The sequence below is a fragment of the Phocoena sinus genome, chromosome 21 (genome assembly GCF_008692025.1).
Source record: "Phocoena sinus isolate mPhoSin1 chromosome 21, mPhoSin1.pri, whole genome shotgun sequence".
Lineage (NCBI taxonomy): Eukaryota > Metazoa > Chordata > Mammalia > Artiodactyla > Phocoenidae > Phocoena > Phocoena sinus.
Window position 1 is genome coordinate 22,685,939 of NC_045783.1, and position 26,170 is coordinate 22,712,108.

General features: G+C 46.9%; 1 protein-coding gene across 1 annotated transcript; it reads left to right on the plus strand.

The window, feature by feature from the left end:
• Window positions 1–9,414: 9,414 nt before the first annotated feature.
• Window positions 9,415–21,932, plus strand: LOC116746698 (40S ribosomal protein S7-like). The gene is made up of 2 exons (XM_032618293.1): window positions 9,415–9,451; window positions 21,178–21,932. The coding sequence occupies exons 1-2, from the start codon at window positions 9,415–9,417 to the stop codon at window positions 21,930–21,932; spliced, it is 792 nt and encodes a 263-aa protein (XP_032474184.1).
• The last annotated feature ends 4,238 nt before the right edge of the window (window positions 21,933–26,170 follow it).

Consider the following 26,170-nt stretch of genomic DNA (forward strand, 5'->3'; position numbering starts at 1 on the left):
CACGTGTTCCTGTGGATCTGGGAATCCCTCCAGGCTCGCTCTCTGGGCTGCTTTCCCCACTTTATATTCTATGCTTCATACCAGGATCTTCCTGCTAGCCTATCCTCCAACTAGTCGTGGCCCAGTAGGACTCTCCGATGAGTTTTGGAGGCTGATTTTTGCCTCACCCCAAATATCATGGTCTACTAGCCACAGGCAAGCCCTGGGCTTCCCAGTGTCTGGGATGCTGCAAACCAGCTGAGGTCCAGCACCGTGGCCTTCCAGGGGGTCCAGATGGGACTCCCAGTGACAAGGCCTGACACCGTTAGGTTTGAGAGATGAAGTTCACTGGCAACCTTTTGGAATCCATAACAAAGATTTCTAGTTTGTTCATTCATTGACTAATTTAACAAATGTTTGTATAGAGAGCCTACCAAGTGCCAGATACATTACATAGTGTTGAGGATCCAGCACTGAGGGTGCCAGACTAGGTCCCTGGTTATGGAGTCTCTATTCTGGTGCTGGAGGGACAGAGAAATAGATGTGTCAGCTCATACACGGCATCAATAATTGTCAGTCGTTCCCAAAGTCTGAAGACAGGCTGTACAATATGTAAGTGACTGAGTGGGGAGGACTGTTCTAGACAAGATCCCCAAGGAATTGACCTCTAAGAATTGACATTTAAGCAAAGATCTGAATGCTAAGAAGGAGCCGCCACGCCAGTTTGGGTGGGCAGAGTGTCCTAGAGACAGGGACCAGCAGAAGTGCAAAGTGGGAGTGAACTTGGATGAGTCTGCAGAACAGAAAGGAGAACAGTGTGGCCGGGCTTGAGGAGCAGAGAGGGGAGGGAGGGGAGTTGGAGTCAAACGGGAAGACACAGACCAGGGAGTGTGAGGCCTTGGTACGCCTACCTGGATGTTTGCATTATTCTGTGAGAGCAAAGGGGAGTTATGCTCTGCACACCCAGAAAAGGGGTGATACTAGAGACCACGGTGCCGGAGCATCTACGAAGGTTCCTGCCGATGCCACAGGGAGTGGAGACCCCCAAGGGAGTGCCACACTTCTTAGACGTCCACAGCCGGGGATGGTATCTTGGGACACCTGGCCCCTGGGGCTGGTGATGAGTTCAAAGACAAAGAAGACCAAATGGACTGAGGAGGGAGCAAGCAGAGACCTACTGTTCTTTCAGTAAAGTTCGTGGAGGAAAGGGGGGTGGGGAGGTAGAGAGAGGGTCCTGAGATTCAGGCAGGCTGCAGATGCGAGCTCTAAGGCTAACGCCCCGCGACAGATGCAGGGTTATGGGTTGCAACAGGGGAGCCATGTTGGAGAAGCAAAACTACTCACATTTAAGCCTGGCTGGCCCTGCACATACCCTACTATTCATTCTCAGCTCTGCTCTCCTGCACAGTGGGCACCCTGAACCAACACACACAAGTCTGCAAAAATACATGCGAAAATGGCACTCTGATATTTATGCAGGAGTATCCAATGTGCTAATAGTATAAATTCCAACTCCAGGCAAAATGATCTCCTTGACTTTTTAATGCCCTAATCAACAGATCTCCCTTGAGAAGAGCCTCCTTCTTTCATGATTGTCCTTTTTCTTGGATAGTTGTTTTACCTTTACTAATATGCAATGGTAAAAAAAAAACAGAAAAAGAAAAAACAAAAAGAAAAAAGCAACCCTACTAAATAGAGGGCACTTTGAAAGTGCAAGGACCGCTCCGTTCTCTGATGAGCCCTGCAGCCCTGGCCAACAGTGGGGCTTTGGGATAAAGTTAGGCCTGTATGAAGGATGAATGGGCCCAGTCTGTCTCCTGCAGAGCTCTGCTGTGCGGATGGGGCCAGAGTCGTCACTTGGCTCATAAGCTTTAATAGAGCGTCTTTCATTCAAAGATCCCAGGACACTTCACAGCTGCTAAAATGATCCTAAGCAAATATTTGTAGCCACACAGTACAGGTGGGTCTTTGGAGGCACTGAGAAGAAAAAAGGACTGACCGAAGACCCCAAGAGTCAACTGCAGAGGCAGGACCAGAATCCAGGACCTGAGCCAATTCAGAGCTCCATCTGCAGGACCAGGCCTGGAAAGGACCGTTGGGACTTTGTGACTGAGATGAGACGTCAAACAAATTTGAGATCCACAGTAACAGCCAGATGTGAGCCCGCTTCGTCCTAATCCTGTGCTCTTCAGGCACATGTGCGTGGTGACTTGGTGACCTGCCGTTCTAAGTGGTTGGGAGCTTTAATAATTAAAGCCCTCTAATTAGATAGACAGCATCTGTCAGAGTGAGCACGTGCAGTAGAGTGTGTTCTGTGTTCCTGTCAAATTCACATTATAGCTTCAATTATACTCATTTCCTGTGTGCTGGGGCCGAAAAGGCCAATGTACAGAAGCACCCACGTGGCCATATTGCCAAGATAAGGCCAGACACGATACAATCCACCTGCGTAGGTTGCAGGCTGGGGTCTGAGTCAGGGGGGCAGAGTGAAGATGGAGTGCTATGGTCTGAATGTTTGAGTCCACCCCACATTCATCTGTTGCAATTCTAACCCCTAAAGCTGATAGTATTAGCAGGTGGGGTTTCGTAGGAGGTGATTAGGTCCTGAGGGTGGAGCCCTCATGAATGGGATTAGTGCCCTTATAAGAGACCCCAGGGAGCTCCCTTGCTCCTTCTGCCATGTGAAGACACAACAGGAAGTCTGTGACCTGGAAGAGGGCCCTCACCCGACATGCTGGCACCATGACCTTGGACTTCCAGCCTCCAGAACTGTGAGCAAGAAATTTCTGCCATTTATAAGCCACCCAGTCTGTGGTATTTTGTTATAGCCACCCGAACGGACTAAGACAAAGAGTGCACTTTAATAGGGTCCTTCGGGATGGATGCTGCCCCATTCTTGCCACTGCTGACGTGAAGACATAGTTGAGCTAGGGTAGTCAGGTCTCCTTCTCTGAATTGGCTGAGCTGGAGTCGATTAGCTTAATGACAGACAAGGCAGGAAGGATTCAGGAGGAAGGATGGGAAAGAGAGAAAAGAACAAGGTCCCCAAGACTCGTGGGGTGCCACCAACAGTACTTCTCACTCCATTTGCTCCACAGAGGTTGGTTTGTCTCGGGGCTTCTCCCAAGGGTCAGATCTCGTTCAAGACTTCCCTGGATAACAGGAACTTGGTGGAGCTCCAGAACCCATAGGCAACCTCCAGCATGGCCATGTGAAGTCAGGGGCCATTTTGGTACCGAATGGTGGTTACAAATTCAAACTCAAGACACCTCCATTACTAGCTGTGGGATCTTAGGCAAGTCACATCATCTTTTTGTGCCTCATTTTTCTGGGCGCAAATAGTATGTGCTTGCCAGGATTCTGAAGGAAGAGGTTGGTAGAGTGAAGCACTTAGAACAGAGCTTGGTCTGCAGTAAGAACCCAACAAATGTCTGCCACTCTTGTTATTGTGATGTAGCAAAAGCAGGGTACCCCAGAACTTATTAGATCTCTGGTTTCTCTTCAATGCAGATCCAATTCACTCTTGGGTCCAATTTAACTTACAGGTTACACATAAGACTTGATTTCCAAATTAAAGGGTTTTAGCCAAAAGACCACATTTATTGGCAGGTGTTGAATGTAGATTAGCTGAAGCTCATACAGAAACACAACACACAAAATCTCATATATATGTATATACCTGTATCGTATACATATTGCGTAGCTATAAATAACATCTATGTAGATGTACACACACGTAATCTCTGGGACTGTGGCTCTAATCTGCTCACACTCCCTATGGATATTTTTCTTGGGCTGTGCTTCCTTGGGCTCTTTCTTGGGTTGTCTGGGCTGAGATGAGGCGTCCCTTCATCACTGATGTTTTGCTGAGCATCAGCCAGGGCTGGCCCTGGGTACAACTGAGAGGCCAGATTTGCTTACACAGAGCTGCTCCGCTCTGGCGCCCACCTTCCCAGGCCCACCCAGGATCGATGACCCCAGAACCCCCAGGACACTGGCGTTGGTGGCAGCCTCCCAGCATCAAGTAATCAGCAGGCTCGCAGTGAATCGGGGAGCAAGGGCCAGCCCAGCGGGGAGATCCGTGGCTTGAGGCCATGGTGGGGGGTGGCCAGGGGAGAGAGCCAGAGCAGAAGGGGGTGGACCTCAGTGCTAGGATATGTCTCACCAGGTCTTGGGCAATGGAAAAGCATTTTGTATACAAAGAGGACCACCCAAATGTTAAGGGGCGTTATTATATAACTGTTACAATTTTTCATTCTAAAGCCACTTGTTCAGTATCTATGCAGCAGGCAACACAGCAGAGAAAGCCCAAGAGCTCTGGGTGTGCACTGCCTCTGTGGCTGACACGTGTGTGGCCTCAGGCAAGTACCACTGTTCCCTCTTCAGACCTGACTTGCCCCTCTATGAGGTCCCAGGAGAACAGGGTCTTTGAGAAACAGACAGTGACGATGTAAAATGCCTGGCCTATAGCAGACAGAGTGGGAAGGACTATTCTAGACAAGATCCCCAAGGAATTAACCTCTGTGAATTGACATTTAAGCAAAGATCTTAAATGTCAATTCGGTCCCCTCTCTCTGGTGAAGAGAGAAGGTACTTTTCTCCACATAGCAATGGAACTTCCTAAAACTGGAAAACAAAACTGGCCCCAGGAAGGGCTTCAGTAGCGAATTATTTTCACAGCATCTTTTCTCTCCTTAAAGACCGTGCAGAGTGGGACTATCTGTTGTGGCGTGGTTCAGACTTAAGCAGGAGTTGCTCACAAAAAGTGGGGTTTGGGGATGTTTTCCATACATGGGGCGCTTTTGTTGACGGTCCTGTCTCCGTGGACTGTGCTTGGCAGGGGGCTCCAGGTGTGTCTTGAAAGGTCAGAAGGAGCTTGCCAGCGAAGCCCAGGGCCCCAGGAGCCTCAGCGCCAGGCTTTGTGTGTCAGCGGGAACGCTTCCTGCGGGTATCAGTGACCACAGAAGACAACCCCACCGGCCAGGGAATGCGGAGGGGTGTCCAGGTACCGTGGGAGCACCGCGCTCAAGCCCACTGGACACAGCCAGCGTGCCCATGGCTTCTCACGTGTCCCCTTGCCTGGGCTGCTCCTAAGCCTCCAGCGGGGCTGGTCTAGGAGCTGAGAAGCTCTGTTTGCGAAATCACCTGCACCCTAGAGGCCCGGGCAGGCGTTTGTCGAACGTGGGGATGGGAGTTTGAGGAGATGGCATGGATTTGTTATTCCACGATCCATCTGATTGGCTTCCCTCTACGCCCTGACCTCATTCCTGCCTGCTTCAGTTGCACTAATGACGCCACCTCATGGACAGACCTACTCACTGCAGGTGACGTGGTGTTTTTGTTTTTGTTTTTTTTTTTTCCCTGTCAGTACTGTTCTCTGGGAAAATAAACTCTTCACCTGACATCCACTGCAACCTTCTAGGCCTGTGGGGATGCGAGAGAAGCTGAGGGCTCCACGAGCTTCACCGCCAGAATTTCTGTGTTGGCTGGACACTTCCGGTGGCCATCAGTGACCACAGAAGACAACCCAAGAAAGAGCCCAAGGAACAGCCCAAGAAAAATATCCATAGGAAGTGTGAGCAGATTAGACCCACAGTCCCAGAGATTATGTGTGTATATCTACATAGATGTTATTTATATCTACGAAATACGTATGAGATATGAGATGCAGGTATATACATTTATATGAGACTTTTTGTGTTGTGTTTATGTGTGTATGAGCTTCAACTAATCTACATTCAACACATCTATTTTCATTTACTTAAAATGTTTAAATAAAGATTTAAATAAAGATTTCTTTTAGTATATAAGGTAAATATTATATATTAATTCTGGACCATTGCTAGGTAAACCTGGAGATGCTCTTTTATGCCTTTTACTATCTTCCCAGATTTCTTCTCTGGCTCCAATGTATTTTTTTTTTAAGATTTTTTTTTAATGTGGACCATTTTTGAAGTCTTTATTGAATTTGTTACAATATTGCCTCTGTTTTATGTTTTGGTTTTTTGGCCGCGAGGCACGTGAGATCTTAGCTCCCTGACCAGGGATGGAACCCGCACTCCCTGCTTTGGAAGGAGAAGTCTTAACCACTGGACCACCAGGGAAGTCCCATGGTGTACATTTTAAATTGATAAAAATTTCTCAGCTTCTGGGCCTCAGAACACATATCAGTATAGAAGGTTAGTGGTGGGCATCAGTAAGAGATCTAGGACACCTTGCCCAAGCTGGGTGCCTATAGGTGTTTAATAAACGGCGTGAGTGGAGGTGTGGCTGGTGGGTGGTGAGGCTGTGACTGTTCCTGTGGCGCTGTGGACTCAGAGAGGTCGATGTGCCCAAGGTCAAGGACATTCGGGAAGACTCCACATTCCTGTCGGCAGGAGCAGCCTGGTTAGTATCTCTGCTCTTCTGTGCCGCAGTTAGTTGAATGAGTTAACTAATCAGAGCCTGGGAGCTTGATTTCCGAGCATCTCTACTGCTGATGATTCTTTGGCATCGTGAAAACACACAGAAGATGGAGAGGAGGGCTTCCCTGGTGGCGCAGTGGTTGGGAGTCCACCTGCCGATGCAGGGGACACGGGTTCGTGCCCCGGTCCGGGAGGATCCCACATGCCGCGGAGCGGCTGGGCCCGTGAGCCATGGCCACTGAGCCTGCGCGTCCGGAGCCTGTGCTCCGCAACGGGAGAGGCCGCAACAGTGAGAGGCCAGCGTACCGCAAAAAAAAAAAAAAAAACAGAAGATGGAGAGGAAAGCCACCTCTGATGTCTGGTTATTTCTCAAAGAACTGAGTGAAACTGGAGGTGGTGAGCCTCTCAGCGTTTCTGGATGTCTCCAGAATTCTCCCCCTTGCACGGGTCCCTTGTACTTGGGATAGTTTGCAGACACCTTAGTAGCATTTTTATTCTGAGAGTGAAGACAGTGATAAGGACTCTCATTTCCTCTTCTCTCCTCTCCCAGTCTGCACCAGTGAGCTCTGGGAAGAGCTTCGAGAGTAGGATAGAGCAGAAGAAATTTTGTTCGGTTTGCAGTCCTCTCGATCTGGTTAGATGGTGAGAAGTTACCAGGCCAAACGCCTTGTACAACATCCCAGCCAGCCCAGGGTAGCACGATTCGGTGTCCTGTGTCTAGAACGCGCAGGACCAAAGGTGTAGGTAAACTTGCCTAACTAAGGCCGTGAGTTGACCGTGACTTGGTGTCCTCATCTGTCAAGTGAAGAGGTTGACCTCAGTGATCCTGACGTTCCTTTTCAGGGTCAGCATTCTCTAACCCTCAACTTAAAAACTGTAAAAAGTTTGAATTAACTTTGACAATCCTTGTAGGGTTGTTAAAACAATGACACAGAGAATGCAAAACAGCAGAAAATCAAGCAAATATTTATGTTTCACTCAGAAATTCGGATGGACCACGTGTTATATCAAAATACTGATTGTTTGGCAGAGAACTAAGTGAGTCTGGGGAGATGAATAATTAATGTTAATAGTAGTTTGCATTCTATGACCCCTAATGGTGGTCAGCTGAGAGAGGACGGAGTATGTGCCCCAGAGATACGCAACCATTCACTGGTTTGACAATTATCTATTGAGGGTCTGCACCCAGCCCTCACCCTGGGAGAGCAGATGCATTCTGCTCATGGGGACATCTTAAAATGCAGATTTTGATTCAGTAGGTCTGGAGTGGAGCCCAAGAGTCTGCATTTCTAAAAGGCTCCCAGGTATGTGTGTGCAGTAAAACAGGTGTTCTATAAGGTTTTCTGCTGGTTGTTGAATGAGGGGTCCAGATTCTACATGCAGTAGAGTTCAAAGGATGGGGACAGTCCAAATGTTAGAAAGGAAGACATAGCTTTCTTAGAAGAGGAGGGTCCAACAGTCTGAGACTAGAATGCTGCTGTGGTTAAAATGCTTGTGGATAACTGAGAATTAACTGTTTAGGGAAAGGGAGGGAGAGTAAAGTATTTCTACAGGCGGCAGGACCCGAGCGTTATGAGGTCTGCGGTGCTATTAAAATGCAGTGGTGCTTCTGAAACACAGAGACCCTCATCTCGAGGCTCTGGCCTTTCTGTCCTTCGAATTGAGGTTTGCCTTTGACTTAATGGAACAATTTTCCGCTGGAGCCACAACAGCCATTTCATTCCAAGATGGATTGCAATGTGAACCCATCTTTTTCCATTTCATGTCCCAAACCGCAGCACAATTAGTTTCTAAATAAATGTCGACGGCTGCTGGAGGAGGCTCTGACTGGAAGGCTGGAATAACTGTGGGCAACCACAGAGTGTGCTGGCATTGGCTATTCCCCTATAAGGGCTGGGAGGTTCCGAGGCACCCATCACGCTTAAACACCCTGGGTTTCCTGAGAGGCATCCACCCTGATGAGACCCTATTGAACACTTCTGAGGCAAAGTAGTTTTGGAGACAGTAAGATGGAGTTTGGAAAGTCAACATATGTTTTAAGGTAAACACAGATCACGTCAGCCAAAAACAGTTGTGCCTGCTTCCGGGAGCTCATGATCCTTTGTCTTGACAGACTCCAATCGCATGTAGAGATGAATCCCCACCAAGCTGCACGCTTTGATGTGAGTGAGGACAGATGTTATGGGTTGAATCGTGTCCCTACCCTTCCAGATTCATACACCGAAGTCCTAACCCCCAGTATCTCAGAATATGACCTTGTTTAGAAACAGGGTCATTGCAGAAGTAATAAGATGGGATCCTAGTGGAGGAGGGTGGACCCCTAATCTAATATGACTGGTATCCTTAAAAAGGGGGAAATTTGGAGACAGACGTGCACACGGGGTGAATGCCATGTGAAGATGAAGGTGGAGACTGGGATGATGCTTCTACAGGCCAAGGAACGCCAAGGATGCCAGGCAAACACCAGAAGCTGGGGTGGAGGCAAGAGCAGATGCTCCCTCGCAGCCCTCAGCAGGACACAAACCTGCCCTTACCTTGACCTCAGGCCTCTAGTCTCTAGAACTGTGAGACAATGTGTTTCTGTTGCTGAAGCTGCTCGGTTTGTGGCACTCTGTCACAGCAGCCTTAGGATCCTAATACAGCAGATTGATAATGGCATCCATAAAATTAAATAGTCATGTGTATGGTTTTGGAAAAAAATTGTTTAATCTCTGTAAAATGAGGAAGTTGGAGCAAGTGGCTAGTGAAATCCCTCGCGTTCTGCGAAGGTGAAGCACCTCAGATGCTAAACAGAGACGGGACCCTGCCTGGGAGAGCGGGGCCCTGGGAGCAGAGGGCAATCCCCACAGAAAGCTAGGACGACCCCGGCGCGGCTGGCAGTGGCCCCGGGCCCCTCCTCACTCAGGCAGGGTGGTCTGGAAGCAGCAGTTAGGAGTCAGGCTGAGACCGCTGGCCTGAGTTTCTGTCCCCCTGAGTGAACAGTTAGCAAAGGACAGGAAGGGCCAATTCACAAACCAAGGTGGGCAACCTCATGACTGTTCGGGAATACTTGTTGAAGGAGACCCTTGGTAAGTTGGCAGGTAGGAACAGAGTCATCATAACTTGGGTATGAAAGGAAATGTGACTTCGCGTTGTGGTCACCGGCAGGTGGCGTGTAGGCATTTGGGTGACGTGTCCTGTGAACAGCACAGAGCAGGGGCCGTTCCGTGCTCCTCGTTACTGATTTCCCTAGTCGGTGCCCTGCACATTGTAAACCATCAATTTGTTGCATGAAAGAAGGACAATGAAGTAGGAATTTGTTCCAGGAATATGGGAAACAATTAGCCAGCTTAGTAATTAGGACCATGTTACCCTTGTAGACTTGGCTTTAATTAGCTGTTTATTTGAATTAAGTAATTAATCGTTACATTGATTGTATTATTTAGTGCCTGTTGGTGAAGGATAAGGTGTATGACCACAAAGGTTAGCTTAGCAATTTGAGAATGAGTGGGAGAAGCAGAGTTAAACTTTCCCATGTTATCAGTCACCAAATATCAACCAGCTCTCTGAAATGTGCAAAGCGCTGTACTGGGTGCTTGTAATCAAGGTGCAGGGTCACGTATAAAGTGGCCAATGATGATTCTTCAAAATAGAACAGTAAGCAGAATCCCATGTTCACTGCACAGCCTCTCCTTCTCTTGTCTGTTTTTGTACGCGGGCTTTTCCTCTTCCAGAAATGCCCCAGCTTACAAAATCATCCTTCAAGGCTTATCTTTCCAATGACTTTATCCACTGTTTCCTCCAGGTCTGCTGAATGGGAATATTCCCTCCTTTGCATAGCCGTCACTCACCACCAGTGTCCTCCAGAGCTCATACTCTACCTTGTATTCTAGTTGACAGCTATTTGTCTCATCCCTGTTACTAACTTATATGTTCCCTGATGTGGTGAGTTGAATAGTGTCCCCTCCCAAATTCATGTCCATCTGGAACCTCAGAATGTGACCTGATGTGCAAATAAGGTCTTTGCAGATGTAATTAGTTAAGGATCTTGAGATGAGATCATCCTCGATTTAAGGGAAGGCCCTACATCCAATGACTGGTGTCTTTATAAGAGAAAGGAGAGGGAGGTTTGGACACAGATGCAGAGCAAGTACAGCCATGGGAAGACGGAGGCAGAGATCAGCCACAAGCCAAGGAAAGCCAGGAGCCACCAGAAGCTGAAGTGCTCAGAGGCAAGGAAGGCTCCTCCCCTTGGGCTTTTGGAGGATAAATGGCCCTGCTGACACCTTAATTCCAGATTGCTGGCCTCCAGCACTGTGAGAGAATAAATTTCTATTGTTTAAGACTGCTGTTCGAAGGACCTTTCTGCCTCAGGAAGGTAGGGGCACTCATGTGGGCCTGAGTCACAGGAGAGAAAGGGAAGACAAAGCACAGGGCAGCTGCTGAAACCAGCTCCAAGATTTCTTCCACATCTGGTGCCCCCAGGGACACGCAAGGGCTGCTTAAGCAGGGTCATTTAGAAGTTCCAGAGTAGCTGACTGCATTAGCTGAGCAAGCCCCCAGGCACATATAACCTTTCTTCCTGCCCTGAGAACGCTTTACACACCCTCTGAGATTTCTGCCCTGCAAGCAGGATGTCACTCCACCTACTTCACTTTGCTGAGCCTTTTTCCTAGGTGTCCTGGTCAACCAAGAGGATGAGGTTTTGCACTCCGGGGGCTAAATTCTCACTGGAGGGGTACGTGAGAATCCATGTTGGTGAGAACATAGGGAGGCCGGATGCACCCTTCCAGAGCCTCCTGCTTCTGTGTGGTTCCTTCTGATTTAAATGTCCTGTCCTTGTCAGGCTCTTTCCCTCTCGTAACTGTTAGTGTGACGGGCATCACATAAATATTCTATTATTAGTCACACACCATGGGCAAATCACTATTTCAGTCGGTGTCGATTATAAATTATTACGTCAACTGCTCTACAATTCTATAGTAATGTTCATCCTCAGGTCCCTCAAAAATAGGAAAAACAAAAGCCCATCAAGATTTCAGCCCAGAACCTGCCAGCACAGGGCTCTTCCTTTGACATCTTGCTTCAGTGTCATTTCCGGGTGTCGCAAGTTATTTAATGCTTACATGGTGATATCTGATCTTTCTTTCTGTTGTCCCCCAGTGGCCACCAGAGCGCTCTCATTCAAACACAAGCTCATGTGAAACCAAAGAGAAGGCAGTTACACTGCAGGGCACCGCACAGCTGTGCTTTTTAGTATTTGCCCAGATGGCTTCCTAGGGTAACAGCAATCACCAAAGCTCTCTGTTTTGAGTAAGCAAACTCCATTTTAATCACAGATGGCACTGAGCATTGTGGCCCTGTAAGCTATTCTAGAGTGGCATTGAAGCATCCCTTCTCAGCCTGGGCATCCCAGTATGGGAGTGTGCACTCACCCACTTGGATTACCGGTGTTTCGATGGCAAGGCCTAGGCAGTTGTTCCCAGGGTGGGCTGGGAATGCAGCCATGATGCCATTTATAAAGTGGACCTCAGCTCTCAAGGCAGACAGTAACGTGTACTGCTTCCTGCAAAACTGGATTCCATAGCTGGATCTGGGTCTATTGCCTACTGCCACTCTGTCCTCAGCCTGGAGGGTAGCAGTTTGTTCCATCATGGGCATTGCCAGGTATTTGGTGGTCCTTATTAAAAAAGCCTGTGCTTTGGGGTTTGAGAGGAGAGCGGGAATAGTCTATCCCTTAAAAAAAAAAAAAAAAAAAAAAACCTTCTTAGACACCTGGCTCTGTAGCAATGTATCCATATCGATGGGTGGAGTGTGCCTGGTTCCATCTCCACCCATACATCTCCTCTTGACTTCTTACAGCTGAGCAATTCACGAGAAAGGAAGAGACTGACGAGCCAGCTCTCCTATACCAAGTTCCTGTGACATCTTGAGTGTCTCCTGCCCGAAAGCGAAGACTTGTTAAGGGCGAAAAGGACAGCCATGGGTGAAGGAAGCGGACCCCAGGTGAGTAGGGCAATGATTCTAAAGCCCAGCCCTGTCCGCGCTATCTGGGGGGTGGGGGTGGGGATCGGCCCTCGGTTGCAGTGGCGGAGGCAAGTCCAAGGGGACTGCCGTATGTGTGGTGCACGCTCAAGGGAGCACGTGGCTTGGTGAGTCAACCAGTGCCTCCAGCTCCTCCAGGGGCCGCATCATAAGTGCCTCACTGGGTGGTAAGATGCATGCCAACTGATGGAATCACCACCCAGAGTTGTTAAAAGACCGAGATGTCAAGCTGTTAGTGGCCACATTCCCACTGTCCAATCCAATTCACATTAGCCTTTATTTTCATACACGGAAACTCAAGAGTGTCCACAGGCGTAGTTCTCACCGTATGACTCAGACACGCAGTGGTCTCTGGGTTCTCCAGATGGCCGCAGACTGATTTCTCGGAGGGCAGTGAGACTGGCTCATCATTCTGCATCTTCAAAAGCTTTCGTCCTCTACGATTATCCTCGTGGACATGTACATCTGACTTGACATAGGTCATCTTAAAAACAAAAACAAACGAACGTTCCGTTGACCTATATTCCGGCCCAACCACGGCCCATCTCTCTGCTTCTCCTTAGAGTAAAACTCCTCAAACGTTATGGGTTATCACTGTCTCTAATTTTCTCACCCTCCATTCTCTCCCAACCAGCTTCTTCATTCCCAACTCTCTCAGAGGGGAACCGCTGATCTCCACTTACTTAATCCAGAGGCCAGTTCTCTGCTCCTTCTTACAAAACTTCCCACCAGCTATTGTCACGGTTGACCCCCTCCCTCCTTCTTAAAACTTTTTCTTCTCCAGGGTTCCAGGATACCATGTTTTCTAGGTTTTCATCCTACCTACCGTACTGTTGCTTTTTTCCATTCTCTTCTGCCTGACATCTTAATGTTAGATTCCCCTGGTGCTGAACCTTCAGAGTTTTCTCTTCTCTTCCCTTTGTTCCTCTCCTCTCCACTCTTTCTCCAAGTAATCTCTTTTAATCTCATACCATCTATATATTCATGACTTTCAACTCTATCTTTCCAGAGTCCTCATCTTTCCCCTAAGGAAGCTGCCTCTATGACATCTCTGCTTGGATGTCTAATAGACACCTCAAATCAAATGTCTTCGCATCCCTCTTTGGAGGGATCTCCCCCAAGATTCTGTTGTGAGGCAAAGGACTCCTTCATCTACCCAGTTCTCAGATCCAAAAGCTAAGAATCGTTTATCTTTGACTCCTTTTTTTCAGTTATATCCCACGTTGAGTGCCATAGTCCTATTTGCTCTAGCTTCAGAATATATCCCACAATCTAATTACATCTCACCACATCCAAATCATTATCTCCTCCTAGACGGCAGCAAGAACTCCTCTCTCTGGGTGTCCACACTTCCCCTACTGTACTGCATTCTCTACCTAATGGGCAAAATAACTTCTTAAGAGTGTAAATCTGCATGTTGCTCTGTTGCTTAAATCTCGCTAATGGTGTCTAACCCTATTACAGAATAAAATTTAAGCCACGTGCCATATATGTAATCTGACCCCTGTCTACATGATCTGACCCCATCTTCCTTGCCTCCATTCTTGGCTTGCTCTCTAGGTTCATCACACTGGCCTTCATTCTAGACCTCAGGCAGCCCTGACTTGTGCCTGTCTCAGGGTCTTTGCACTTGCTGTTCCTTCTGCCTGGAATGCTTTCCCCCCAGACCGTGGCATAATTAACTGCATGGTTCAAGTCTCAGCTTTATTGTCGCCTCCTAAGAGAGGATGTCCCCCACCTCGGTTTAAAGCAGCTCCCAAACCTCATCATTCTCTATCTCATTACACTCTTTTCCTGCATGTTGATGAACACTCTCTTCTTGAAATTGTCTTTTTATTTGTTTACACTTATTTTTGTCTCCCCACGCAAGAGTATGTAACAGCCCTCTTGTCTGTCTCGTTCACTGCTATTTCCCTAACTTACACTAAAGCCTAGCTCATATCCTCTGCTCAATAAATACTTGTGTGAGGAAATGCTCCCATTATGATAAATTCTCTACTGTGTTTCTGTTGCTGGTATGAAGCAACAAGGCTTCTAAATCTGGCAGCACAGAAGAATTACCTAGACATGCTTTTCATAATTCATACTTTTGGGCCCCATCCCAGGATCTACTGACGTGCCGTTGAAAGTGTCCTGATCTTTCCATTCACTCTGATGAAACATCTTGAACTGGCAAAGAAAAGGAGCAGGGGGTTAAGATTCAGGCTAATGGAATTTGGGTTAAGCGGTCCCGTGAGTCCTTTAGATTGCAGTTGGTTCTGGGGGTGGAGAGAGATGAGAAGTTGGACTCCGTGGCGTGGGCCCGTCTGGCTGTTGAGAGCCACGGTCCGGTTTGGGAGCTGAGTGATTCTGTGAATTCCCAGGGCGCCGGTTCGCTCAAGGAAAAGTCTTTACCTCACTGTGTCCTTCAGCACCATGATCTAGAACTCTGCTATTCAGTACAGTAGCCATGATTTAAATTTGAATGAATTAAAATTAAGGTATTTGAATCAAATTTACTAAAAATAGGATAAAATGAAAAATTCCATTCTTCAGTCTCACTGGCCACATTTTAAGAACTCACTCACCATATGGGCGAGAGGCTACAGTATCTGACAGTGCATTCCTGTCAGCGTAGAAAGTTCCGCTGGACGGTGCTGGTCTGGAAAATGGGCTCCTGGGACATTTAGGGCATCCACCTGCTGTTGTGATTGCTTTAAATGCCAGCCCTGTCAGTCCTACATGGAACTAAGCTCTACCCTGGTTAAGCAACGGGTCTCGTGAGGCCTGGGAATTTCAGTTGAGCAGGTGAGAAGCTGATGAAAACAACTTGTAAAAACATGTGCCAGGGCTTCCCTGGTGGCGCAGTGGTTGAGAGTCCGCCTGCCGATGTTGGGGACACGGGTTCGTGCCCCGGTCCGGGAGGATCCCGCATGCCACGGAGCGGCTGGGCCCGTGAGCCATGGCGGCTGAGCCTGCGTGTCCGGAGCCTGTGCTCCGCAACGGGAGAGGCCACGACACTGAGAGGCCCGCGCACCGCAAAAAAAAAAAAAAATGTGCCAGCAGACTTGCCCACTCGCAGAGGAGATGCACATTTTCACAGAAATACACTTTTGTTGCTTCTGAGGGCGTGGCGACAGCACATCTCTGGGACAGGCAGGGCACTTTCCTTAGCTTGTTCTCCTTGAACTCTGAGTCCAAGGTCACTCACGGGAATATCACTGGGATTTGTTAGATAACTGTTTCTTAGGCTTACATGTTTTATCCCCAGTGTGAGGATCAGTCACTCTAAGGCAGGCGAAATGAGTTGCGCTCTTATCTCCTCCCTGGCATTTCGCAAATGGCAAACACTCGCACTTGGTGTAACCTGCACCACAGTGAGCTCGGCACGTGCCTCTTTCTGTTTGCTCATGAGGTTCTCAAGGGCAAGGATTATACCTTGTTCCCTTCACTGCAGCAGCTGGTACTATGCGTGATGCATAATTGTTTCTATACAAATTGGATGGATAGGTGGATGGATGGACAGGTGAATAGGTGGATGGATGGATGGATGGATAGATGGAGGGACTCAAAGCCACACTGATGGAAGATTCCACATTTCCATGATATTACCATTTCTAGCAACACATCATTTCTCATCTCAGGCCTTCAGAGGAATTCAGCATTATTCTCTCTTCTGAAGATGAGGAGACATAATCTTACAAGTCAACAGTGAGTAGATGAGTGAGGAAAAGCTTTTCCAATGTCATCAGAGCACCCTCATGGGACTTTATGGAAAAAGCCATTTCCTCTCTCTCTCTCTCTCTCTCTCTCTCTCTCTCTGGTAGAAAGCCCAGCTAGAGAAAGAACAAATTTAGCTCAAAAAGAAACGTGGTAATAGGGAACTTTCATAAGAAATTGCATATGTGCCTTGTGAAACATTCAGGTTCCCAGAGCATTTTGGGTTACTCTTTTAAGAACCCAATACTGAGTGCTTATTATAGACTTTTGAATCCTCTGTCCCCACATCGTGTCATTGTGTCTCAGAGGAAAAGGAGGATGAGCTTGCGTGTTGCACAGCAGAGAGCTGCAGGAGATCACAAAACTAGGCACAGGCCAGCTTGAGCCACCTGGCAAAGGAGGCAAGTTTGTCAGGGGCACATTCCTTGTCTCCTTTTTGTTGTTCATGACCGTGAGGCTGTGACACTAGTGGGAAACCCAATAATGCTTATGTAAGACAACATGAGCAGACTGGTCCCCACTTCTAACATACTTTTTCATGTTAAATGATCAGTTCTATAAGTATCGCTTGCTTTTCTTTTTGTCATTCTTTTCTGACTATAAAAATAATCCACATTCATTATAGGAATATAGAAAGGTATAAAGAAGACTAAAAATGCTTGCAACCCTGCTATCCTGAGTTTCTGTTGCATATATTTGAGTGTATTTCCTCCTTATCCTTTACCTGTGCATATATGATATAAATATGTTATATCTTTTTTAAAGTAATTAGAATCATGTTCACACTTCGTTACTTGATCTTTATATTTGACAATGCATTATTATTATTTTTTTTTATTTATTTTTTTTTTTGTGGTACGTGGGCCTCTCACTGCTGTGGCCTCTCCCGTTGCGGAGCACAGGCTCCGGACGCGCAGGCTCAGCGACCATGGCTCACGGGCCCAGCCACTCCATGGCATGTGGGATCTTCCCGGACCGGGGCATGAACCTGCGTCCCCTGCATCGTCAGGCGGACCCCCAACCACTGCGCCACCAGGGAAGCCCTCTGAAGCTTTTGGAAAGCTGCGTCCTTGTCTGTTTTTTCAGCTGAATCATGCTTATGGATCTGCTGTCTTTGTGAAGTTTGTGATCTGTGCGATGAGCTCATATTTTTCGAAAGTTTTATCTATGGCAATTCTTTGAGGCAAATCTGAGAGGACTTGCTTTTCCATGAGTCTAGGACTACTTCCAACCCAGCAGCACTCTATACGAATTCTGTACTTCAGTTTTTTGGGACTACCCAGATAGTGTGGATTGAAGTTGGAAAATTATACAATAGCCTTGTGTTTATGAATAACCAAGGCAGAGAGTTTGTTCCTTTACCCAAGTACTAAGGTTGGAGAAAAGCAGTTTGCCTTGATGTCTGGGTGGTAGTGGGGAGGGACAGCATATATCCAATTCATGTCCACACCGAAAATATAACATATTGGGTCTCTTCACTGTGTGAAGATCTTCTACCAGATCCTGTGCTTTCTGAGGTCCCAAGCCTTTTTCTTTTTCTTTTTTTTTTGGCTGTGCCACCGAGCGGCTTGTAGGATCTTAGTTTCCAGACCAGGGATCAAATCCGTGCCCCCTGAAGTGGAGGCTCTGAGTTCTAACCACTGGACCACCAGGGGATTCCTGGAGGCTTTTTCCTCATGTGGCCCGACCACTGGAGTTTGACAGACACCCTCAGGATGAAAGTCAGCTTTAGGGTTCCAAAGATAGTTCTAGAAGAAGAGGTCATTCTTAGCCCAGAGCCTCTGTCGGTTCTCCAGAAGGGTTAGGCTGGCCTGTGGTGCGAAACATTCAATGCTGCCATCACCTCTATTCTGCTACTTTCCTGACCAGCTCAGTGAATCTTGCCTCTTATGAGAGCTGGGTCCAGAGGAAAGCATCTTCTAGAAGCCAGCTCTAGATCGCCCAGCCTTTTGTGTCAAGTCCTTATCCATGCACGACTGTCCTGTGCTTCAGCTCTGCCCCCCACACAATCACAGAGTGCCTCAGAGACCATGGATTCCCACCACCATCTCTCTGGTCACTTCTTCTCCATTTCCCACCCACTCCTTTGAAAAAATAAGTAGAAGAGTCATCTGTCTTGGAAGATAACTTGGTGACACTCTCCTCTTTCAGAAGGGGCTAGGAAGAGAGGCTAAATTCAAAGATACGACATCCCCCAAAACTGTATGGAGACAGGGCATCTGCCACGTCCCCTCAAGGAGAGCCTGCCAACTCTTACTGCAGGAGGATTTTTTTTTTTCTAATTTTAAAAGCCTGAGCCAGTGTATGGAGTGGGTTTCTGGCTTGAAGCCATTTTGAAGCATCGTAACATAAGGCAGGTGGCTGAAAAGTGCCTACACACTCACCTGGCACTGCCTTTGGTTTCTCCAAGAGCGGAGCTGGACTTGGTCTCCAAGCTCTCTCTGGAAGCTCAGGGCATCCAGCACAGGATGAGGGAGACCAGGAACACAGAGCAAAAGTCTGCCTGAGAGACACTGTACTCCATCTGACAATTTTCTGGTTGTATGTAAAACCTCCAGTGTGATTTATGATTAGCTTCTTTTTTATTAAAAACATATTTTATTCCTTAAAAAGAAAGCATTTTATTAAATAGGCAGTGGGGTAATATCTATAAACTTCTTCCACATCTTAATGCATTTGTTTTTCATCCTTACTGTTGGTCAGACTTCCATAACCACCTTTCACTCAGGGATCAAGAAAGGGCATTGCTATTACACTAGAGGAAATAATTCATGAATTTTTAAGTGTGTATGACTTATTAATTTGTTCCCTAAATACTAAAATACCATTTTTTTAATGATTAGGTTTTGAATCTCCTTCTTTGGGGTTGGTCTTGTCCAGGGGAGCCATAGGAACTGTGTGACCCGAGGACTGAGGGTCCCTCTTACTGGGTATCACTGTGGACCAATTTGTGCAGGTTGAAGAAAAAAAAAGTTCTGACAATGGGCTTATTGACACGCCTTCTGACCTTCCTCATTAGCTGTTGTTGCCAGGCTCTCCCCTACCCCAGCAGACAGCCTCGGGCAGTAACAAGAGAAGCTAGGCACATTTTCAAATTCAAAGTTAGGTCTGCAAAGAGCTGGGAGTTTGGGCTTTCTCCTTGGACAAGGGCAGGACTCAGCCCTCTCACGTTGTTACCAGCCCCGCCTCGTGTTTTCAGCAGGATAAATCAGGCCAATAAACTCTGCTGCTTGATGGAAGGTAAAAGGCATAAAGGTGAATGTTATTTAGGAGATGAAAGATCAGTTAGTGCTTGGGAAATGCTTAAGTCAAGAGAATTCTTTTTCTATTCCTGAAGGTTGGTCACTTGGAAATTAAGCTTAAGTTGACTATGAGTCCCATAGTTCTAAAAAACGTTACTAGTATTGGTCAACAAATTAACTGCTGACATATTTGACAAAAGATGGTGGAATAAAATGCTATCTGTCCCTTTCTCTTCCTGGAACATACAGAAAATAATATCTATAATCCCCAAACCATTCTGAAGAATACTTGGCACTAATTGAACTAGAGTAGCAGGAGCAAGGGTGCCGGCAACAGCCCAGAGCCTGACACGCGACAAACGTTGACTGAATGGGTAATGAAGCATCCCCTCTTTAGATCCAAAGCAGGATGCTAACATCTCTGAAAGTAAGTGAAAGAATTCTGTAAAACCCAACCTGGGGTGCTATACTTGGAACAATTAAGTTTAAATTCCTGGAGAGGACACAGGAGAAAGAAGGGCCATTTCTGTAGTGGGATTCTAAAGTTTGTCGTTTCAGAATGGCGGGGGATGTGTGGATGGCATAGGATGGAACCCTAGAACCAGCCCTCTGTGTGTTCTAAGACCCCCGCTCCCCCAGCCTTTCTCACTGCAAAAGAGAGGCAAGCCCCAAACTTAAAGTAGGTAGATATTCAGAGCAGAGAGCCCAGCCCATTTAAGCGGAAAACCTAGATAATAATAATTATGAATAAATTTAAAAGCTGTGCTTCATAACCTAAGAATATGATTAAAGCAATGCTCAGAGGAAAATTGTTAGGTTTAAGCACTTAACATTAATAAATAAAAAATAATCCAAATAATGCATTGATTATTCAACTCAAGAAGTCTGAAAAAGAACCCAAGCTAATTACAGAAAGCAAAAGGAAGACATTATGTTGAGAGTTGAAATGAATAAATTTAAAAAAATAGATTTTTGGCAGAAAAAAAAATGAATCCAAAGTCTAATGGTTTTAAATGAAAGAGATAAACCATTAATATCCCACCCCCCCCAAAACTGAGGGACAAAATACAAGTCCATAAAATTAGAAAGGAGAATGGGGAAATAACACAAAGATGGATGAATTTTTTTTTTTTTTTTTGCGGTACGCAGGCCTCTCACTGCTGTGGCCTCTCCCGTTGCGGAGCACAGGCTCCGGACGCGCAGGCTCAGCGGCCATGGCTCACGGGCGCAGCCGCTCCGCAGCATGTGGGATCTTCCTGGACCGGGGCATGAACCCGTGTCCCCTGCATCGACAGGTGGACTCTCAACCACTGCGCCACCAGGGAAGCCCTGAAATTTTGAAAAAACTTTATGCTCAGTTCTAAGCAAACACATGGGAAGACCTAAGGAATTACCATATATGATGTTGGGAAGTTGTCTAGATGGCAGACCCAGATAATTTCACAAATGAATTATTTTAAATCTTTAAGAAATAGGTCACTCTAACACTTTAAGAACCTTTCTAGAGTAAGGAAAATAAATGCTTCCAACGTCGTCTTATACAGCCAGCATAACGCTGATGCCAAAATTTGACACTGATGGTATATCATGCACACACAGAACTCACAAACAGAAGGCCAGTTTTGCTAATAAATCTCATGCAAAAATCTTAAATTAAATATTGATACATTAGTTAGCATTTTCTTTTTTGCAACTGACACACTTTCTAATAGCTCCTTGACCAGAGAGGAAAATATAGCTCTATTAGAAAAGAAAAGAATTTAAATATTTCAATGCTGCAGAAGGGCACTGTGGGAAAACTGACTTTTGATCATGACCTTTGACTCTAGGGTCGGTGTTAGAACCAACAGAGGAAAGAACATTAAATCAGAATCGAGAGGTGGCCTGCGGGTCGAGGTTGCTCACGAACAGAGACTTTCACCCTGCTTTCTCCAGTCAGAAGTTTCTTTTGATTTTGCTATGCTTGAGCGTGGTTGCATGGGCGCTTAGGGTTGCTGATGTCAGCAAGGCCACGTTCAGTTCCAGCGTGAAGATAATGAAGCCCAACAGCAAGAAGCTGGACGAGTATGAGTTGGGCATCTTCCAGGCCCTCCTGCAGCTGGAGATGAACCCGGACCTCAAGGCCCAGCTGCGGAAGCTAAACATCACGGCTGCCAAGGAAATTGCAGTTGGTGGTGGTCGGAGAGCTATCATAATCTTTGTTCCCGTTCCGCAACTGAAACCTTTCCAGGAACTCCAGGTCCAGCTAGTGCGTGAGTTGGAGAAGAAGTTCAGCAGGAAGCACGTTGTCTTTATTGCTCAGAGGAGAATTCTGCCTAAGCCAACTCGAAAAAGCCATACAAAAAATAAGCAAAAGCATCCCAGGAGCCGCATTCTGACTGCCGTGCACGACGCCATCCTGGAGGACTTGGCTTTCCCTAGTGAGATTGTGGGCAAGAGAGTGGATGGCAGCCGACTCATAAAGGTTCATTTGGATAAAGCACAGCAGAACAATGTGGAACACGAGGTTGAAACATTTTCTGGTGTCTATAAGAAACTCACAGGCAAGGAGGATAATTTTGAATTCCTAGAGTTTCAGTTGTAAACAAAACTGACTAAATAAAATATTATTCACTATTTTAAAAAAAAGAAGTTTCTTTTGAAAAAAGTGAATGTTCTGGGCTTCCCTGGCAGTGCAGTGGTTAAGAATCTGCCTGCCAATGCAGGGGACACGGGTTCGAGCCCTGGTCCGGGAAGATCCCACATGCCGCGGAGCAAGTAAGCCCGTATGCCACAGCTACTGAGCCTGTGAGCCACAGCTACTGAGCCTGCCCGCCTAGAGCCCATGCTCTGCAACAAGAGAAGCCACCGCAATGAGAAGCTGGCACACCGCAACGAAGAGTAACCTCCACTCACCGCAACTAGAGAAAGCCCACACGCAGCAACGAAGACCCAACCCAGCCAAAAATAAATAAATAAAATAAATTAATTTTTTAAAAAATGAATGTTCTGTTTAGGTAAGTTCTTTGGAAAGGAGGATGTGAGCCTGTGACTACCGTTCCTCTTCCTGTTCAGTGAGACGGGCAGCCTGGTGGGTGAAAGAAACAGGGTGAGGAGAGGGAGGGAGATGGGCCATTCTTCAGAAGAATAAAAATGGAGTTTGTAGAGGGGAAGTAAAGGCGACAGCAAAGAGACGGGCTGTGACATCCTTGGAGTGGCGTCGACGAGCAACATCAGCCATAGAGAAAGGCCGTCATGGCTGGTCGTTGCTGACAAGACCCTCAGTAGTAAGAGATTAGGGCTGAAGTCCTTTAGCCGGCTCCGTGGAAGCTTAGCCGACTGCGCTGTGTTTAATCCTCTCAGGCAAACAAGCCCTTCTCACCAGGCCTTGGACGGCGGCTGGTGCCAAATCTGGCCTGAAGTGCTGGCCAGCTTTGGAAATTAGACCATTCTTCTGCGAGCCCTGGGGGGAAGTACATGAGTCAGTTTCTGAAGTGTGGAAAGCCAGTCTGCTAATGGCACAAGGCTTCAGGATAATGCAGCCAAGCACAGAGTGGTAATAACAATCTCCAAGGTAAGTATTCACTGTGGAGCCAGGAAAGAACAAGCCTGCAACCCAACCTTGGCTCTGACACTCCCAGGCTGGCCAGGCCCCTGAGGGGACATGGAGAGAAGTGGTTCTAGCACAGGACCTGTGGGATCAGAGATTGAAACTGGCCTTTTGAAAACTAAAACTAGAGATACCATATGATCCAGCAATCCCATTCCTGGGCATAAATCGGGAGAAAACCACAATTTGAAAAGATACATGCACCCCAGTGTTCATTGCAGCACTATTTACAAGAGCCAGGACATGGAAGAAACCTAAATGTCCATCAACAGAGGAATGGATAAAGAAGATGTGATACATATATACAATGGAATATTACTCAGCCATAAAAGAGGACGAAATAATGCCCTTTGCAGCACCATGGATGGACCTAGAGATTGTCATATTGAGTGAAGTAAGTCAGACAGAGAAACACAAATATCATATGATATCACATGGGGAAATGAATTTATCTACAAATGAATTTGTCTACAAAACAGAAATAGAGTTTCAGATAGAGAAGATAAACTTATGGTTACGGGGGGGGAGGTAAGAGAGGGGGAATAAACTGGAAGATTGGGATTGACATATACACACTACTGTATATAAAATAGATAACTAATAGGGACCTACTGTATAGCACAGGGAACTCTCAATACTCTGTATTGGCCTATATGGGAAAAGGATCTAAAACAGAGTGGATATATCTATATGTATAACAGTTTCACTTTGCTGTACACCTGAAACTAACACAACATTGTATATCAACTATACCCCAATAAAAATTTTAAAAAAGGAAAGAAACTGGCCTTTTGAGAGAACAGCACCAGAAGCTAGAAACCCCCAGAAACACTTGAAACATTTTCCCAGAGGGATGCCCATCTCAGCCCCCCGAGCCACAGCAAGCTGCTGTTGATTGAAAAATTCCAAGAATGGGGGAAGTGAGTCTGGCTCTGAGACAAGACTTTCAGTTGATAGAGTCCTATATATGATGATCTTCCTCTAAGTAATTTCTTTCCTAACTGGCTAGGAAAAGAAGGGGCAAAGTTTAGATTTTAATTGGGTTAAGGTCTCAAAGTCTGGGTCAGTCTATTTTGTGTAGGTATGTGTTTATCATCCAGAGTATTTAAGGGTCTTTGTTTTGGATTTGCCACCAGGAAAAGTATAAAGCAGTGCTCCCCCAAGTAAATACAAGGCCTCAAATGGAGTTCTCAGTTTTTGATTAACCATATTAAGGAGTTAGAGGCTGTGAACTTTGGGTGATAATGATATGTCATTGTAGGTTCATCAGCTGTAATAAATGTTTTGTCCAGCTGCGGGGTGTTGACAGTGGGGAAGTTTCGGGTGTGAGACAGAGAGGGTAGACGGGAACTCTCTCTACTTTCTGCTCAGCTTTGCTGTGATGCTAAATCTGCTCTAAAAAATAAAGTCTATTTTTTTTAAATAAAAGGAAATAGAAGAAATTAATTTTTTTGTGTGTGGTACGCGGGCCTCACACTGTTATGGCCTCTCCCGTTGCGGAGCACAGGCTCCGGACGCGCAGGCCCAGCGGCCATGGCTCACGGGCCCAGCCGCTCCGTGGCATGTGGGATCTTCCCGGACCGGGGCACGAACCCGCGTCCCCTGCATCGGCAGGCGGACTCTCAACCACTGCGCCACCAGGGAAGCCCGAAATTAATTGTAATAATATATTTTATGTAACCAAGTTATTATCACTTCAACAGATAATTAAAAGCATAATAATGAGCTCATTTACCTTCTCTTTTCATGTTAAGACTTGGAATTCAGCTCGTCTCAATTCAGAGTAGCCACTTTGAAGTGCTCAGTAGTCACATGGGGGCTGGTGGCTGCTGTATTAGACAATGAACATAAAGGGTTATATCACATGGTCCCTGGGAGCTTAAAAACATGCACCCTTATCCTGTATTCAGTGCAGTGCCGCAGGGGAGGATGGAGAGATTTACCTGTTCAGACCCCACTGGAAAGAGATGGGAACTTCGCTAGAGTTTGGTGCCAGCTACTAGTACTAGGTGGGTTTTACAAAGCTCTCGCCTCCTTTCGGGTTCTGGTTAACTAACAACTTGGCTACCCAGCCAGACAGTTCAGAACTAATCCCTGACGGCTGACAAAACAGATCCCACAGGACCAACTGGGCCAACCCAAATTCACATAGCTCCTCTTAGAGCACTTGCAAGGTCTCCATTCAGCCCAGGTTTAGAGGGATGACACGAGGTGGGGGCAGAATGAAACTGACCCTCAGGATGATCCCTGTAGATGCCCTTAGCTTAAGGATTCAGGTGACTGCTTAGCCAGGACCAAGGCCAGTAGCAGGACTGGTTCAGACACACCACTCTTGCCACTCCTGGAGGGAAGTTTGGCCTAAGCGTCCACAGTTTAGGGGTACAGTTCTTAAAGTGCCTCCGCCCTTCACGTGCAGCTAGAGCCTCACCCCGCCACCCCCTTCCCGAGGCAGCTGCAGCCGGCACACCTCAGCCCGCACTGGCTCGGATGCCTGCTGTGTATATTCATCTAGCCCTGGCCTCCCACTCATCCTCCAGACCTCTGATCCCCAGGCTCTAATCCCTGGCTTAAAATCCACATCTAGATCCCTTCAGAAATTCCTGTCTGGTTCTCTGACCTTTAACTTCTTGCTCAACTCTGCCTTCCTGATCCCGCAGTCTCTTAAGTGTGGGCAGAAGTTCTTCTCTGCCACAGGGACCCTGGGGAGCCCTCACCAGCCAGGCTGGCCCAGGCTTTCCCTGCCTCCCCTCCCCACTCATTGGCATTAGAGAGCCATTTGGGTGCAGTGAAGTCCAAGGCTAACCCCTGCTGCCAAGGTCCCGGGAAGCCCCTGATAGAAGGGCCAAGGGTGGGTCTCACAGCCCGGCCCTCGTCAAGGCCTCTCCGCTCCCACCATCTGCCCCACCTCTGTGTCGGAGCTACTGTGCTCATTTCAGAATGCTCAGTTTCTGCATCGGCAAAGTCTCAGAATTCAGCGCCTAGAACGTGTTGATCTTAACTTCCATTCTTTCTTGCTTTCTGTATTGACACTACACAAACCCATGCAACACAAGAATTCTTCTCTCTGTGGGAGCTGAATACTACATCAGATCGCTATGTGATGACTTCTTTTGCGACTTTGGGTCTCTTTGGAGGTGAGGGCTTGAGAGAGACTCAGTACATGCACAGGCATGAATGGGATTGTTCAGATAAACCTGTACTTTCCATAATTTCTATGAAGATTTCCAGAGCAT

Coding starts and splice junctions, on each gene's coding strand:
- LOC116746698 (XM_032618293.1), top strand. CDS start 9,415: ATGACTGTTCGGGAATACTTGTTGAAGGAGACCCTTG. Junction 9,452..21,177: donor CTTGTTGAAGGAGACCCTTG/GTAAGTTGGCAG, acceptor CTTTGACTCTAG/GGTCGGTGTTAGAACCAACA.